The following is a 15450-nucleotide window of genomic DNA, read 5'->3' as shown; positions in this document are numbered from 1 at the left end:
ATTCCGCGAATAATCCAAAGCCGTGACTTCGCCTCGCTCTACCACTCAAAGTAAGCTCAGTATCTCAAATCAACATGCCTCGACGATGTAACGGTTGGTAGTCTTGAGGTAGCAGTGGTAGCAGTGGGGTCAGGAGTCTGTCTTCGCTCTAGAAGATGCGTCGCCAGAATGTAACCGTAGGAGTGCCATGTGCTTCTGACCACGCTCGGACCAATGCTGCACCTCCATTCTCATTCACTTACAGCTGATGACCCCGCGTGAGCAAGTTCTTGTGTCGCACACAATCTTCTCGCTTCCGCTCACTGTCTTTCATCCGCCTCTTCGTTATCTACAACCACGCAACTCATAGCAATTCGTCTCTATCGACATCGCTCTCGAAAGATCAACGAACACTCACCTCCTCGTCACCGGCAAGATGAACCAAGACCAGTCCATCCTCTGGAACCTTCCAAAACGTAACGTTGGCTTGGAAGTGGTGCATTCCATTGAAGACCCCTTATCGCAGCAGTTCGAGATAAGGCAAGTAACGCAGCCTGGTAACAGCAGCGCTACTGGGCATGAGCAGGTCAATCTTTGTGTTGATGGCTCCGGTGAGGCGCCGAATCGTGCTCCCAGTGGTCGTGGCGCTGCGAGCACGTCAATGTCTTCGAGCGGCGGGCAATACAGCACTGCGTTTGCGGGCCACTGGCTTAATCGAGCCCAGCGTACTCCTCTGCCTGATGGGTACGCCCATCACATGGCCGGTCCTGGTTACAGTCAGCTCCACGTGCCTCATTTGGTCTCTCTGCAGCCCTACAACAATGCGATTGGGCCTGGTCCCATCTCAAGCTATCATGTTGAACAACAATTAGGCCCGAACGCCACTTCACCGGCTGAAAATCCACTCATCGATGCTACTGGGCTCCAAACCACTCCGCACAGCCTAGGGAACTTCGGTACCCGCTTCGTCCACCCGCCAACTACCAATGAAACCAGCAGAGCCACCGGCGGTATTCAGGAGAACTTCGGTTATGGGAACTCGCCAGCAGAGAATACACAACAGCCACCGCAACTTGCGGTTCCACCGGGTACGCCGGACACGGATGGTGGGTCCATCAATCCGAACCGCACGGGCCCCAAGGCAAAGATTCGCTGGACGGTCGAAAATGACTACACGCTTCTCTTGTTCGGTCTTCATCGCGAGATTGCTGGCCACGAGTTTCCGAAGATTGCTGAGTACTTCAAAGAAACTCCGACGCCCAAGGCAGTTCAAGAACGCTTGACCAAGCTTCGCGCAAGAACCCGGCAGGTCTTGAGAGAGTCCGGCATATATGATGCTGAAACTAAGCCCGCGAGGACCGTGGCAAAATCAGACTTACCCGGTTCACCGATTCGTGGCGCAAAAGCGTCTGATAAACATACTTCGAAGAGACAGCGTATGGACAGCGTCAAATCGGCAGATGTTGAGCCCGTTTTCATGCGCAGCTTGTCCAGTGCTCCAGGCTTTCAACCCATCAACCCAGGCCTCCACCCCATCAATCAAGGACCGCAGCTTGTCGTGCCAGCATACCCAGAACAGCAGTCCGTCAGCAATCAGTCCGTTGTGGTGCCAATGCTCAATGTCCCGGGGCCTATGGGTGCCGGCGGCATGCCGTCCTTCCACCAACATAGGCGCCGAGGTCTCCCGCAGAACACCTCGACCACAGGCTTCTTTCCTTCGACTGCCAGCATGGGCACAATGACGCCCTACAGTCAGGCCCACTACAGTGCTCCCTTCACGTCGCCCGGGCACTTCCCGGCGCCAGGTAGCATGGCACCTCCGGCACCGCCCTTCGGCGTTCCAGGTAAGATCAAACTCACCAGCAAAAGTGAGTCCTTGATTGAACCACGCACAGCAGCCTCTGGCTTGACGCCTCTGGGCCCACACCCGTTCCCGAGACTGAGGGAATTAGGTAAGTCTCCCTTGGATCCCAAGATTGAAACCCGAACTAACACGTCTCCAGCGCCCGCTACTTCCGCACCCTCTGGGCAGCGTTTCGCCCCAATTACCGGTGGGCTTCCCTTTGCTTCATCTCTTCATGATACGGAGATGGGTGGCGGAGGGGGCAGGGGCGATTGGCGTGGTGGCATGGGAGGGCACCTGGGCAGCGGCGGTCAGACAGGCGGCGAGCAGATTGGTGAAGGTGCTGAGGATGACGATGAGGTTGACGCTGAGGGCGAAGATGAGGTTGAAGGCGGTATCGGTGGCGAAGAATTGTGAGGAAACCAGTTAGTGATGTGGGCGATGTTCAAGTATGGGATTGGAATTTCTGATTGCGGTGTTCTGCGGTACACGCAACGCACGTGGACGGAGCGGCAAGGAGTGGTGCGCGCGGAACGAGGGAATTTGGTGTTTCACATTGTGGTATCCTGCGATACATGCTACGCATGTGGCATGTGAACGGGACAATAAGCTTTGTGGTTGGTACTAGCTCAGCTCGAAGGTTTAGAAGCGGTGTTGTTCTTTCAATCAGCAGAACTCGTCTGGTAATGGAAAGTCCCGATCAAGGATATGAATGCGGTGATACAAGTCGGTAGAGTGCAACTTCAGCATGTTCATTGCATTACATCAGCACGTATTCGAAGTGAAGTAAAGGAGAAGTGTCTGATCGGCGTCGGCAGGCAGCAGGCAACGTCGTCATCGTAGGGCTGATGCCCATCCCCAGACGGAGATGGCAGTCTTGGCGGCTTTACGGGCTTTACGCAAAAGTGAGCAAAGACAGAGGCCTCGGGCACGAACGAGCCTCGTCTGTGTCATACGTGCACTTCGCTGGCCATCGCGGCCTCTGGAAGCCTCGCATCGATCCGACAACAAAACTGCACGCGCACGCGCGAATCTGCTCCCGTCCTCTCACCGCCCAGCCCGTCGCATATCGCATATCGCATACCACCGACTCTCACCTTCACAACCACCTTCCGAAGCTTCACCCGCGTCACAGGCAGAACTGAACGGACAACGGTCTGCCTGACATTGTCTCTCTGACTGCTCTTCTGCGCACGCGCGCAATGTACCACTGGTGAATGCGCATCCACGTCGCCAGCGCATTGGCAGCCTGGTCTTCCATCTGACCTGTGACCGCACAAATCGCGTGGTCTGTGTCTGTCAGCACCACCTATATCACCTTTTCTCGCGCCCAAGTTTCCAACTCGGTTCATCACCCATATTTTCTCCAGCAGTGCTCCAAGACCTTGCGCGCCCCTCGAAAAAGCAGTGCCTTCTGCTTTCATCCCGCTCGCCTTCCAGTTGCCCACAGGCAACGACCAAGAATGCAGCGCACTCCTTCCAATAGAAAACGAGCCGCACCCGGTGCGTCGCCTATGATGCCGCAACCTGGCGCGCAAAACGTCTTCGACTACTCTCAAATACCGCAAAATGCCGACTTCGGCAACTTCGACTTCACGCAGTACCCCATTGACCAGTCTTTTCAAGACCCTCTTCCAGACGACACCAATGCGTTTGCCGCTGGCATAAACGCATCGCAGGCACCGACCTATGGCAGCAATCTGGCGCCGGTTGCGCCTTCGACGGATCTAGTCCGCCGCGCGCGGAATCACCAACTTGCGCCCCAGGTACCTCCCCAACAGGAGCAATGGAATGGAGGGTACAACAATATGAGCGGTCAAAACGATGAGGAGAACGAGGCGGACCTCGAAAGGCGGGTGGCAATGGCGAAAAGAGATGCGCAAGGAAAGCGAAAGCAGATTCCGCCCTTTGTGCAGAAACTGAGCAGGTAAGAGGAGATAAAGACAATGTCTTGAACAGCTACTGACTATGATACCAGTTTTCTCGACAGCGGAAATACAAGCCTCATTCGCTGGTCAGACGACGGCCGGTCTTTCATAGTGCTTGACGAAGACGAATTCGCTCGTACTCTGATCCCGGAGCTCTTCAAGCACAACAACTATGCTTCTTTCGTTCGCCAACTCAACATGTACGGCTTCCACAAGACCGTGAACATTACTGATGGATCCCTGCGGCAATCTGAGAAAGCTCGGAAAGGCGTGAAGCCTCCGAGCATGTATTCACACCCATATTTTCGGCGCAATCGCCCCGATCTACTGTGGCTCATCCAAAAGCCAGCAAGCAAGTCCGGCACCAAAAGAAAGCGAGATGACACCATCAAAAACGATGACAGCGACGACGAGCGCTCTTTCTCGCCTGTCCCCGAAAACAGGCCGCCAGGAGAGTTGGGGATCGCTGGCTCAACATCGGAACTCGCGCCTCTGCCGCGGAACGAAATGTCCGCAGTCCGTCGAGAGCTGCAGAAGCTACAACAGCACCAAAAGTACATCTCCGACATGATCACCCAGCTCAAACAACAGAACGACGCTTTTTACCGACAAGCCACGGCGTTCCAAGCGCTCCACGACAGACACGAAAATTCTATCAATGCAATCCTCACATTCTTGGCAACATTCTATAACCGATCAATGGAGGGGCAAGCTGGCCAAAACCTGGTCAACATGTTCAGCAACATGACCCAGCAAAACAATCAGCAACAACAGGGCAGCGTTGTCGAAGACTTCACTGAATCTGGTCCCGAGATGAACAATCAGATGCAGCGGTTTAAACGGCCGCAGCTTCTTCTTCCTGCTCCTGCGGCAACATCTCCTACACAGAACCAACAGCAATCAGCACCCGCTCGCATAGCCCCCAGCTCTGCAAGGACATCCGCCAGTCCCATGAATGGAGACCGTGTCACTAGAGCTGGACATTCACGTGCGACAAGCTCTCAGCCACTTGCGGCTTCGGTGAGTCCGCAAGTTAAGAACGAAGCCTCTACACCAGACATGACGCAAGCGCCAGAGTCAGACCAGATGATGAGCCTCATCAACAGTGTTAATGCCACCAATGCGTCTTCACCCAATACGGCAGCACCATCCTTCGACTTCAACTCAGCGCTTGACCACTACCAAACAGCTAACGGCAACTCCCCGCTCACACCTCAACAGCGTGAGGACATGCTTGCGATGATATCAAATTCGCAAGGTGGCTCGAACAACAATGCCCTGGTCTCGCCTAACCCGCCGGCGATGCCTGATATGAATCAGTTCAGGGAGACGCAGAAACAGCTCGAGATCTTGACGAACATGCAGAAAACTCAGGACAACAAGGTCCACGAATTGAGCCGCAGACTGCAGCCTCTGAGCCCGACTGGTACCATCCCTGGCATCGCTGACGCGAACGAAGGAGGTGGCTTCTTCGATCCTACTGGTGCACCAGGCGACTTTGATCCGAACAATTTCATCAACTTCGACAACGACAACAACGACCTAAATTTCAACTTCGACAACGATGACGGCCAGATCGATTGGGACTTCGGAAACTCAAACAATCAAGGAGTCAACACGAACAATTTTCCGATCGATAACGGCCAAACAGGTGAAAACATGCTCCAACCTGAGCACCCAGTCGACGGCGGCGGCAGGGTCGAGAGCGTCAGTAGCGGTGGGACTTCACCTGCCGGTGACGAGCAGGGCACGCCTGACAAACGTCCGCGCGTGTCGTGAAACGGGCCTGATAAACGATCACGAAGCGAGAGCTTAGATCGTCCTTCCCGAAACGAGGCATATGCGAAAACGAATGATATGACCTTACGGTCTCAGGCCTCTGGTGCAGGCACTTGGAGGCGCTGTTGGCATTCTACATCTTTCTTCCTCTCGGCTGTCTGTTTCTACCTCAGCATCTGCCAATCCTAGTGCTGCCGAAAGGACAGGCTATGGGTTTGCGGTTTGTGAAGGGGCGTGTTTGTGTGCATGTCCGGCTGATTCTTGTCAGACTTTGAGTGCTGTGCATAAATTTGAGATACCCAGATAATGTAAAGGAATTCTTTGAAAATTGGTTTGAGCAATGTGAAACCATCAGAGGTCGTTTACTTCCCGAATCGAATTATATATTACGGAATTGCTTGTTTGCGTTTATCTCATCCGGACGATGTGACGCCGTCTGCTGACCATCGGGTGCCTCGGGCTGCGTCGGCCGTTGAACCGGTCGCGTCATGCTATCGGGTGCCCCTCTCTTATCGGTCAACCACCATCGCCTGCACGAATACACAACAGTCACCCTCTCGGCCAAGGAACACTGCATGTTTTCTTCGAGCCGTTCCACTGCAGGAACATTTCTATTCCAATAGAACCGTATCACTCAGCGCCATCGTGACCATGGAAGCTCGCCGCCCACCAGAGATAGTCCTCGACATATCTGCCGACCGGACCAACGTCAAAGACGTCGTTAAAGGTAGCAATCACTGTCTGGCGCCTTACTCTGTTGCAACGCGTTGATCGCAAGGGTAGGCATCCTCCATACCATCTTCTTCCACCGCCTGTTCACTCCCGTCCTGCCAACTACCCACGACGTCCTCGACACCACCCTTCCTTACGTGACCGAAGACGACATCGAGCACACGATCGAGACCCGTACGACAGCCCTACTGCGCGCCCTCGACACCACCACCGCTCCAATCTCGCCCCAGTACCACGCCTCAAAACCCGCCCATGGCTTGATCGTCGTGCAGTTCCTCGAGAAGAAGCGCAAGAAGAGCGGCTGGTTTATCGCGAAGGCGGACGAGGAGGCGGTGTGGGAGGTCTGGGTGCTGAACGTTTCTGTGACGGGCGCAAGGAGCGAGCCTGAAGCGGCGCGCAACAGGAGGAGGATGGAGACGGGTTTGCAGGAGACTGCGATGCGGGTGCTGCAGGTGGTTAATGCGGACCGAGGATACATCCCACCCATTACGACCAACGAGGCGAATCCGTTTCCGTTTCAGGTACTGGTCAATCCGAAGGGAGATGGATGGGGTCAGAAAATGGGGATCTTCTGAAATGCTCGAAAGGGCCAAGGTCTTCGAGCTGATTTCTACTCTACCCACCCCTGTGTCCCCCACATGAAACTGTGGCTCCTCTCTTCCGGGACTATGCTGGGATTGTTTCTTGCCTCGTTTTGCGACAAGTACACCGTCCATCACGATCGTCTCATGCTGGTTAATCAGGAAGATTCTACCGACATCTTCCAGACGGACACCACTCCGTATCACAATGTGCCGCGTCCTCCGGCAGATATACACACGTCGAACGTGCGGACGTCGGTCACCCATCAGCTGTCAAAGCAACGCCTCCCGGACTTATTGTTGCTCTCAGTACGGTGGTCCATCTCGCATCCAGACTCGAGATAAACCAAATGGTGCCGAGCATCGGCTGTCGCTCAGCCATGACAACGGCCACAGCACCGCCGGGAGCATTCAACCTACACAGCATTGCTTCGGTGCCAGGGAGAACCTGTGACGTAAAGGCTTGATGAATCTTCGTCTCAAATCGCTGCGTTCTTAAGACATCAGCCGAGACATACGGTTATGCGCATCTACAAGGATCTGTGGTGTAGAGGTAATCACAGCACTATTTTCATCTGAGCAATCAGATGACCACGTTCGTGCTAACCCGTGTTCGAATCACGGCAGAGCCAAGATTGCATCCGACCTCTTTTGCTGCCGACAAGAAATAGATCGAGACCTTGGTCCCCATGAAAGAGCCTCTCATCCGGAGGAAGCAGCCAGATTGCCATTCTGCGCAGTCACTCGGATTTGAGTCACACCATTTCCGCCCCACGAGCGTCTTTCAGCTATCAGATACATCTATCAATTTCCTCTCATGATCAAATCTCATACTCCACATAACGATGTCGATGCCTGCACATACGTATGGAGTACGTATCATTCGTATCCAGATAAGCCGGGTTGAGCCAGTCCTCGCGCCAAGAAACCTTGTCCATTGACGACGGAACCAAGTTCCGAAAATTGCAAAGCCCATCCGTCTCGCTTCCGTTCACCTTCCGACACACGCGTCGTGCTTCCTTGCTGCTAGGACTTGTCATGGATATCGCTCGATCGGAGAAACGACGCCGCGTCGACCGCGTTTCGGCAGCGTGCGATCTTTGCAAAGCACGCAAGGTCAAATGTGATGGCGAACTGCCTTGTTCGTACTGCACGCGCAAGGGCCGGAGCGACTCTTGTACATTCTCGGGCCCGAAACCCCGACAGACACAATCGGCGAACAACACGCCGCGTCGCAGCAGTATAGGCAATGCTGCGAGTGAAGCAACACCAATGATCTCACGCACTGCAGCAAATGATGATCATAGCAGGCGATCAGAAGTACATCACACCGAGCTCAGACCTTCGACTTCGCCTGCTATCAGCCGGGATGATCATCACGAGGGTACCGACGTGCCGTTGGAAGCACGCCTGCTACGTGATGCCCAAGGCAAAGTGATATTCATCGGAGACTGTGCGCCTATCTCATTTCTGCAGACCGTAAGACACCTCGTCGCATCCGAGACGGATCAGGACGGGTTTCTGGCGCAAGCAACTAGAGACTCTTTTATCGAGGTTGCGCCGCCGGAGACTGTTGGTGGATCAAGACGCATCGATTCGAGAGTACGTTTGGACGAAGTCGAAGCACTTGTTACTGAATACTTGGTTGCTACAAGTGGGCTCGTTCATCTGTCTGACAGCAAACAACTCCTTGAGGATGTCAAACGCTGGGCTGCTGGCACATCGACTCGAATCAATGACGCGTCGACCGCAGTCTACTACTTGGTGCTTGCAATTGGTGTGCAAGAGAAGGATGAGCCAAAAGCGGAAGCTTGGTTCAAGCACGCAAGAGACCTCTTGCTGACGAAATTGACCGATAGCATGAACGTGGCGACCGTTCAAGGCTTTGCGTTGGTCGCGGTGTACATGATGAGAGCTTTTCAACCGAACGGCGCATATCTCTATTTCTCTCTGGCTGCTCGCACTGCCTATGCCATCGGCCTTCACCGAACCGTCGTGAACGCTTCGTTCGGGGCGGGTACGCATGCTGTGAGAGATCGCCTCTGGAAAAGCCTCCGAGCAGTAGATATGCTCATAAGCACCATGTTGGGACGCCCGCCATCTACGTCGGACGTGGACTGCACGGTCAAATACAAATCTGCCACCAACAATGGGACTCTTGACGTTCTGGATGCGAGCGTGCAGATGTTCATGATCATTGAACGCGTCGTCGTGGAAGTCTATTCGCGAAAGCGCATCTCTCTCAGAATCGCAAACTTCGTGTCTCACCAACTCAAGACATGGGCATCACATTGGCTTCGCTCGTTGACTGATGTAGCTACTGGATCAATTACCGACACACATACGCGAGAAGTAATCGTAGGTGCTTGTCAAGTACTGTGCTCTTACTACTATGGCATCATGCTTTTGACCAGGCCTTTCCTAATATACGAGGTCTACGAGTATTTGGGAACATCAATGAGGGCATCTGGAGCAAGAGACGACTACGTGGAAAAGGCCAAATTCGCGGATGCTGCACTTGACGCTGCCGTAGCATTTGTCGATACCTTACAGAGTGTTATAGATACAGGAAAAATGCCACGAAGGATGCCACTCGTAGTGTAAGTGATTGTTTCTGCCATCACGAGGTCTCTTCTAGCTAACGTTATTCAGATCCTGGCTTTTTACTACGTCGCTGGTCCTTGCAGTCGGCGTTCTTGGAAGGTCAGGCTTATCGTTCGAAGAAAACTGCAGAGCCTCCATTAATTGCCTCGAATATTTCGCTCAGGTAGACCCGCATGCACGGCAGTATGTTCTGATCGTACAGACGCTGCTGAAGACTACCACTGAACGGGCGCGAAAACGAGAGCTTGACCTGCGCTCCCAGCGAAAGCAAGCGTCGTCTCAACTATTCGGCCTCATCCCGCCCGATACAAGTCGAAGGGCATCCTCACCGGAATTGTTAGCTGCTGGAAGGGGAGAGCCAAGTTTCTCCTCCGTGCCACCAAACCAAGATCAACAACCCCCCGATGCTGGCTTTGACTGGAATATGTATGACGCCGATTTCTTCGCCCTACCCTGGCAGAACGAGAACGACGAGGGATTGCAAGATTTCCTGCAACCGGGCCGACAAACGATCGATGGGTCTTTGGCGGACATACCGCTTTTCCCAATGTACGACATAAACGGTGTATCAACCATCTAGTGCCGGCGCAGCCTACCCACGAATAGCCGCTTGCGGTTACCTGGGTATGGCTTTTAGGCGGTAAAAGATTACGTGCTCCTTCACGGGTCTCATCGTACAACTGCTGCTTCTCTAGTCTCGTCACGCGATGTGCCCAAGAAAGGAATCAGCTTCGTCCCTCCGGTACCGACTAGCTCTTGAACAGAGTGCTTCCCGGCAACGAGCGCAGTCGACGATGTAGCCAGATTTTTGCGATCAGATTGCTGCTGCGGCTTGCCCTTCCTGCTTGGCAAGATGATGTATCTTGTCACGAGCTGAATGTGCTTGTCGCGGAAGCCACTTAAACTCGCAACGGCCTCGTTGTATGCAGTGACCAGATCCGAGTTCTTCTGATGGCAGTCAACATAGTCGCGAATGTTGGCGATAGCTTCGACATCGCGCAGGAATCTGGCGTGTGGTCCTGGCATATACTCTCGCATTTCGGAGTGAAAGCCGCCACATCTCTCATGCTTAACTCCAAGGACAGCGTCGAAGAATTGCAGCAGTGAGCTCTGGCCGTTGCTCCCGCCTCTGTACTTGTGCCAGGTTCCCTTGCCGTTACCCTCATCGTAAAAGACGCCATTCGGCAGGCCGGCTCCCTCCATATTCATGCTACCAGCGAGGAACGGGCGGATCTCGTGATAGAACGTCTGTGGCCTGCAGCGCTCATCCATTCGCTCTAGCAGCTGGCCAATCTCGTCGATCCGTTGGCGGAAGTATCTCAAGGTATCAACGACAGTTGCAGATTCGTCCCGGCCAACTGCCTCAATGGCCGCCAAACTTCTTTGGATAATCGGCCCAGCTCTCGCTTCCATGGCGTTAGAGATGATGAAGAACCAAGACTCATCGTCAGTGCCCGTCAAGGTGTGCAGGGCTTCCATGTTGTCGGGCTCTTTCAGGTCGGTGCCATCTTGTATAAGCCTCCAGTTCCAGAGATTAAGTGCAGCGTACGTCGCAATCGGAACGACCTCTAAACGCTTTGCTGCTTCCAAAAAAGGCACGCAAATTGATGGAGGGAGACGCTGGCGATCATTAGCATCGATTCAGCGGAAGGGTGTTCTGATCGCGTTCGACTTACCTGCGAAGGTTCGGGACCTTGCCAAATGTACGCTTGTGCTATAACTGCAAGCATCGAATACGCTCTCTGGAAGTCGGCCTCGTTGTGCAGATGGACTGTGTCGAGGACCGGCAACGCATCGACTTGTACTCGTACCAGGCCTGCTCGGAGAAGCTCAGGGAGTCGGCTGATGATACGTTCCCAAGGGTGATAGTAGGCATTAGGCAGCTGTTGTAGAGGAGGCTCTGCTGGAAGAAAACCATTCTCAGAGATGCCATAGGAGGCAAGAGCCAACGATGAAGGAAGAAGATCGACTTTGTGCGGACTCATGGTTGATGCTATGTCGCTGAAAAAAAGAAAACGACGTGTGAAAGCGTACTTTCGTCCTAAATGGCATCCAATTAGGTTATATGTATCGATTGTAAATTGACCACATCTCGCATCTTCTGTTCAGCACTGTCGGATTGCTTAGCATCGGAAGTTTGTGAAGCTCCGACGGAAGCGGAAGGGGCGTCGGATGTGGAGTGAATTTGTCGCATCGGGAAGGTGACAATCACCTGCAGAAAGCCGGCTTGGGTGCGGTACCACTATTCGCCAATAGGCTGTTGCTCTAGAGAATTTAATTACGTGAGCCAACAATACTTTGACTCGCGAAAAATGTGGGTACCTGATCCCGATGTGCTCTTGGGTTCTCTCGCGTCGGATGCAGCTGTAGCAAACGGATCAGCAAACGTTGATAGAGCTTCCGGTCCGATCCCTTGCATATATTCAGTGCATGCCGCCTCCCCTCTTCGTTTGCCGGTTAACGACATATTCTTGACTTCACACACGCCACAATGGACACACAGCATGCGATCAGCCTCCTGCGCAACGGTGGTGTGGTAGAGTGGCCGGAGAACACACAATCACTGGACTTTGCCCAATCACTAGACAACTCCACCAAGACCTTCAGAGACCAATTCGTAGTTCCCACAAAAGCTCAGCTTAAAAGGAAAGGTCTGGCCGAAAATGAGCAGACGCGAGCCACCGCGTCCAGCCCATCCGATGAAAGCATCTACTTCTGCGGCAACTCGCTCGGCCTTCAACCGAAGGCTGTATCAGAATACCTCGGAGCCTACCTGCAGACATGGGGGTCCATCGCTGTAGGCGGCCATTTCACGCAGCTGGAGGACTCGCCTCTGGTGCCTTACCAAGACATGGCGGCGGAGTGTGCGAGGAAATCAGCGGACATTGTTGGCGCCGCGCCTGAGGAGATTGTGGTCATGAACACGCTGACCGTCAACCTGCACCTGATGATGACCGCTTTCTACAAGCCGGTGGGCAAGAAGAACAAGATCATGTTGGAGTGGCGACCATTTCCCAGCGACTACGTGAGTATCCCCAGCATCTGTCAGAAAATGGTAGGTTGTGCTGACCCCGGCAATAGTACGCGATCGAGTCTCAAATCGAATCTCGCGGCCTCAGTCCTGCGGACTGTATGCTGAAGGTGGAACCGGATGAGGGCTACATTATCTCAACCACCAAGATTTTGTCGCTCATCGACCAACATGCCGACGAGCTGGCTCTGATCCTCCTTCCTGGAATCCAGTACTATAGCGGCCAGCTATTGGATATCCCCACCATCACCAAGCACGCTCACTCTCGGGGTGTAACCATCGGCTGGGATCTCGCTCACGCGGCCGGTAATGTTGAATTGAAGCTGCACGACTGGGATGTAGACTTCGCCTGCTGGTGTACTTACAAGTACATGAACGCTGGCGCTGGTGCGATTGCGGGTGCTTTCGTGCACGAGAAGCACGGCGACAGCGCGAAGAACAAGGCTCTGAAGGGCTGGTATGGCCATGAGAAGTCCTCTCGCTTCTTGATGGACAACAGTAAGTCTCACCGCACGTCCCTTCTCATTCAGCCTTGGTTAGCTGACGACCTGCCAGAATTCAGACCTACCCCCGGAGCGCAGGGCTTCCAGCTGTCCAATCCTTCAATTGTCGACCTCACCTGCCTGTCAGCTTCGCTTTCCGTCTTCGAGCAGACGTCGATGAAAGACCTGAGGTCCAAATCACTCCTACTCACAGCGTATGCTGAGCACCTGCTGAACCAGATCGCGGAGCGGACATTCGACGGCAGCTATCCGTTCGAGATCATCACACCGTCAGACCCACTGCAACGTGGAACGCAACTGAGTGTCCTGCTCCGCGAGGAGGTGATGGAAGAAGTCAGCAAGTCGCTCGAAGCGGCTGGCATCATTTGCGACAAGAGGAAGCCTGGGTGCATCCGTGTTGCTCCTGTGCCTTTGTACAACACTTTCGGCGATGTGTGTCGGTTCATGCAGACTTTCGAGGAGGCTGTTCGGCTAGGCACTCAGAGATCTCAGCCGAGTGAGACTGCCAGTCATGAGGTGGAGGCGAGGCTGTAGAAGCGACCATGCAATGTGACCAAGGAAAAATTGACCCGCTATGCCCAAAGGCAGTTCCTCTTCGTGTTTGAAAGACCTGTGACGCGCTGAATCCCACAAGTCAAGAGGTCCGTCTTCGATCTCTCAACTTTCAGAAGGAGTACAGAGAAGTGGCGTGCGACCATCGTCCCTAGACCATCCATCTACAACTACTGCTTGGAGGGCCTAATAGTCCGGTGATATCCTTCAGGCCAGCAGTTGGTTACCTGCGATGCTCATCTACCAGGTCGTGGGCAGTGATTGTTGGGACTCTTGTGACTCTTGGCGTCCCGGAGCTAGCGGCGGGTCTACCCGATTGGTCAAGTCCACCATATCGCTTCTTCGCCTCATCCTTGCGCTCCACCCTCTGGCTGCGAGTAACCCAAAGCCCGGACGGCGGCAAGCAGCGCCCTCATCCATACACAAGGCACCATACCCTGCTAGAACGGCCACTCTCCCATCAGCATGTGAAGAGCCACGTGACCCAAGCTGTCACCCTTCACCCGCCGCTCTTTGGAAAAGCCTCGAAGCTTCTAGAAGGCTACATACAAACATGTTGGTCAGACGTACCTAGTCCTTACCAGTGACTGCCAGAAATTACCGTGGATGCTCCCGGATCATTGCCACACTCTAGCAACTTCTTTGCCATATCGTGAGTGTGATCACGAGAGTAAGCAAGAGACAGCTGGTAATTGCTAGCATGTTCGACGTAGGCTGCCAGGTAGGTATAAAGAAGTGCTCTGAGCCATCTCTTACAGTCTCATCATCACAACAAGACGAATCATCAAAGCGCTCATATGCAGATCTACCGCATCCACAACACGACGCCTCAAGTCTGCCGCATCAGCAAGACCATCCCAACTCAAGCACGCAACATGGCATTCTTCCCACGCTTCGCCGCTCACGAGTTGTCACCTCTGTTCTCCAGGGGTGACTCCGGCTTGTTTCGCCTCTTGGACGACTATGCCAATGTAATGGCTAGCCGCGCTGGCCCGTCCTTCACGAACTCCATGCGAACCTTCCAGCCACGCTTTGACATGAAGGAGAGCAAAGACGCCTACGAACTTCACGGCGAGCTTCCCGGAATCGCCCAGAAAGACATCAACATCGAGTTCACCGACCCAACCACCCTTTCTATCCGTGGCCGTACCGAATCTGTGAGGGAAGAGGGTCGCCGCCCAGCCTCTATCGAGTCTCCGGCTGAGCAGCAGAAGCTAGCCGACGCTGCCGAGACTGAGAGCGTCGCTAGCTCCACCAACTACCACAAGGCCTCCGTCGAGGACGAGGCCACCGCCTCCGGCGCCAACCCAGACGCAACACCTGCCGAGACGCCCGCCGCTTCGGAAGCGCCTGCAGCTCAATCTCAGGAAGTTGCCCAAGCACAGCAAGATGATGCTCCCAACTACTGGTTCTCAGAGCGGTCGGTGGGATCATTCGCACGCTCGTTCTCATTCCCGCAGCGTGTCGACCAAGAAGCCGTCAAGGCTAGTCTGAAGGACGGCATCCTTTCCATTGTCGTCCCGAAAGCCCCGGCCCCGGCTCTCAGGAAGATCGACATCGAGTAACTGCACATCACGTCGCAATGGAAGGCGCTCTCGGAATGGGTTTTAACGAAGAATGAGTTATGCTCTGATGTTTATTGTATAATAGCAAACACATATTGCATAATACCAATTACTGCATCATAAAATCACCTGTTCTCATTGCTCAATTTATGACCCTCATTAATCACCAACCTTTATTGACACAACCGATTGCCAGATCATTCGCCTACGGCACAGCTGCTTTGTCACCAAGCTTGAGCATTAATATCTGTGAAAATGCTTTTCATTAATCCTACGTTATCTGTATCTGTAGCCATTGACGACTTATCATGAGTGAGCGATTCATGGGCATGACAACGTACTACGCCGTTCAG

The 15450-nt window shown here is 53.8% G+C and overlaps 6 protein-coding genes across 6 annotated transcripts; 5 read left to right on the top strand and 1 right to left on the bottom strand.

Moving 5' to 3' along the window:
- Window positions 1-415: 415 nt before the first annotated feature.
- WHR41_08966 (uncharacterized protein) lies at window positions 416-2239 on the top strand (the record flags this gene model as incomplete). Its single annotated transcript, XM_069377570.1, has 3 exons — window positions 416-1823; window positions 1875-1931; window positions 1983-2239. The coding sequence occupies 3 exons, from the start codon at window positions 416-418 to the stop codon at window positions 2237-2239; spliced, it is 1722 nt and encodes a 573-aa protein (XP_069225437.1).
- Window positions 2240-2766: 527 nt separating this feature from the next.
- WHR41_08965 (uncharacterized protein) lies at window positions 2767-5857 on the top strand. Its single transcript, XM_069377569.1, has 2 exons — window positions 2767-3749; window positions 3801-5857. Exons 1-2 carry the CDS (start codon window positions 3286-3288, stop codon window positions 5527-5529), a joined length of 2193 nt encoding a protein of 730 aa, XP_069225434.1. The 5' UTR covers window positions 2767-3285; the 3' UTR covers window positions 5530-5857.
- Window positions 5858-6051: 194 nt separating this feature from the next.
- WHR41_08964 (uncharacterized protein) lies at window positions 6052-7668 on the top strand. The gene is made up of 3 exons (XM_069377568.1): window positions 6052-6256; window positions 6313-7395; window positions 7470-7668. The coding sequence occupies exons 1-2, from the start codon at window positions 6181-6183 to the stop codon at window positions 6834-6836; spliced, it is 600 nt and encodes a 199-aa protein (XP_069225435.1). The 5' UTR covers window positions 6052-6180; the 3' UTR covers window positions 6837-7395; window positions 7470-7668.
- A 1684-nt stretch (window positions 7669-9352) lies between these two features.
- Window positions 9353-11431, bottom strand: WHR41_08963 (uncharacterized protein; the record flags this gene model as incomplete). Its single annotated transcript, XM_069377567.1, has 2 exons — window positions 9353-11066; window positions 11123-11431. The coding sequence occupies 2 exons, from the start codon at window positions 11429-11431 to the stop codon at window positions 10116-10118; spliced, it is 1260 nt and encodes a 419-aa protein (XP_069225440.1). The 3' UTR covers window positions 9353-10115.
- Window positions 11432-11752: 321 nt separating this feature from the next.
- Window positions 11753-13555, top strand: BNA5-2 (Kynureninase 2). The gene is made up of 3 exons (XM_069377566.1): window positions 11753-12471; window positions 12528-12975; window positions 13033-13555. The coding sequence occupies exons 1-3, from the start codon at window positions 11938-11940 to the stop codon at window positions 13512-13514; spliced, it is 1464 nt and encodes a 487-aa protein (XP_069225441.1). The 5' UTR covers window positions 11753-11937; the 3' UTR covers window positions 13515-13555.
- Window positions 13556-14329: 774 nt separating this feature from the next.
- Window positions 14330-15097, top strand: WHR41_08961 (uncharacterized protein; the record flags this gene model as incomplete). The annotated part of the gene is made up of 1 exon (XM_069377565.1): window positions 14330-15097. One exon carries the CDS (start codon window positions 14330-14332, stop codon window positions 15095-15097), a length of 768 nt encoding a protein of 255 aa, XP_069225438.1.
- Between the last annotated feature and the right edge of the window lie 353 nt (window positions 15098-15450).

This window comes from Cladosporium halotolerans (genome assembly GCF_011745625.1).
Source record: "Cladosporium halotolerans strain TM138-S3 chromosome Unknown Sca53, whole genome shotgun sequence".
Lineage (NCBI taxonomy): Eukaryota > Fungi > Ascomycota > Dothideomycetes > Cladosporiales > Cladosporiaceae > Cladosporium > Cladosporium halotolerans.
Note: the sequence above shows the minus strand (reverse complement) of the source record. Positions and strands in the feature narration are given on the sequence as shown.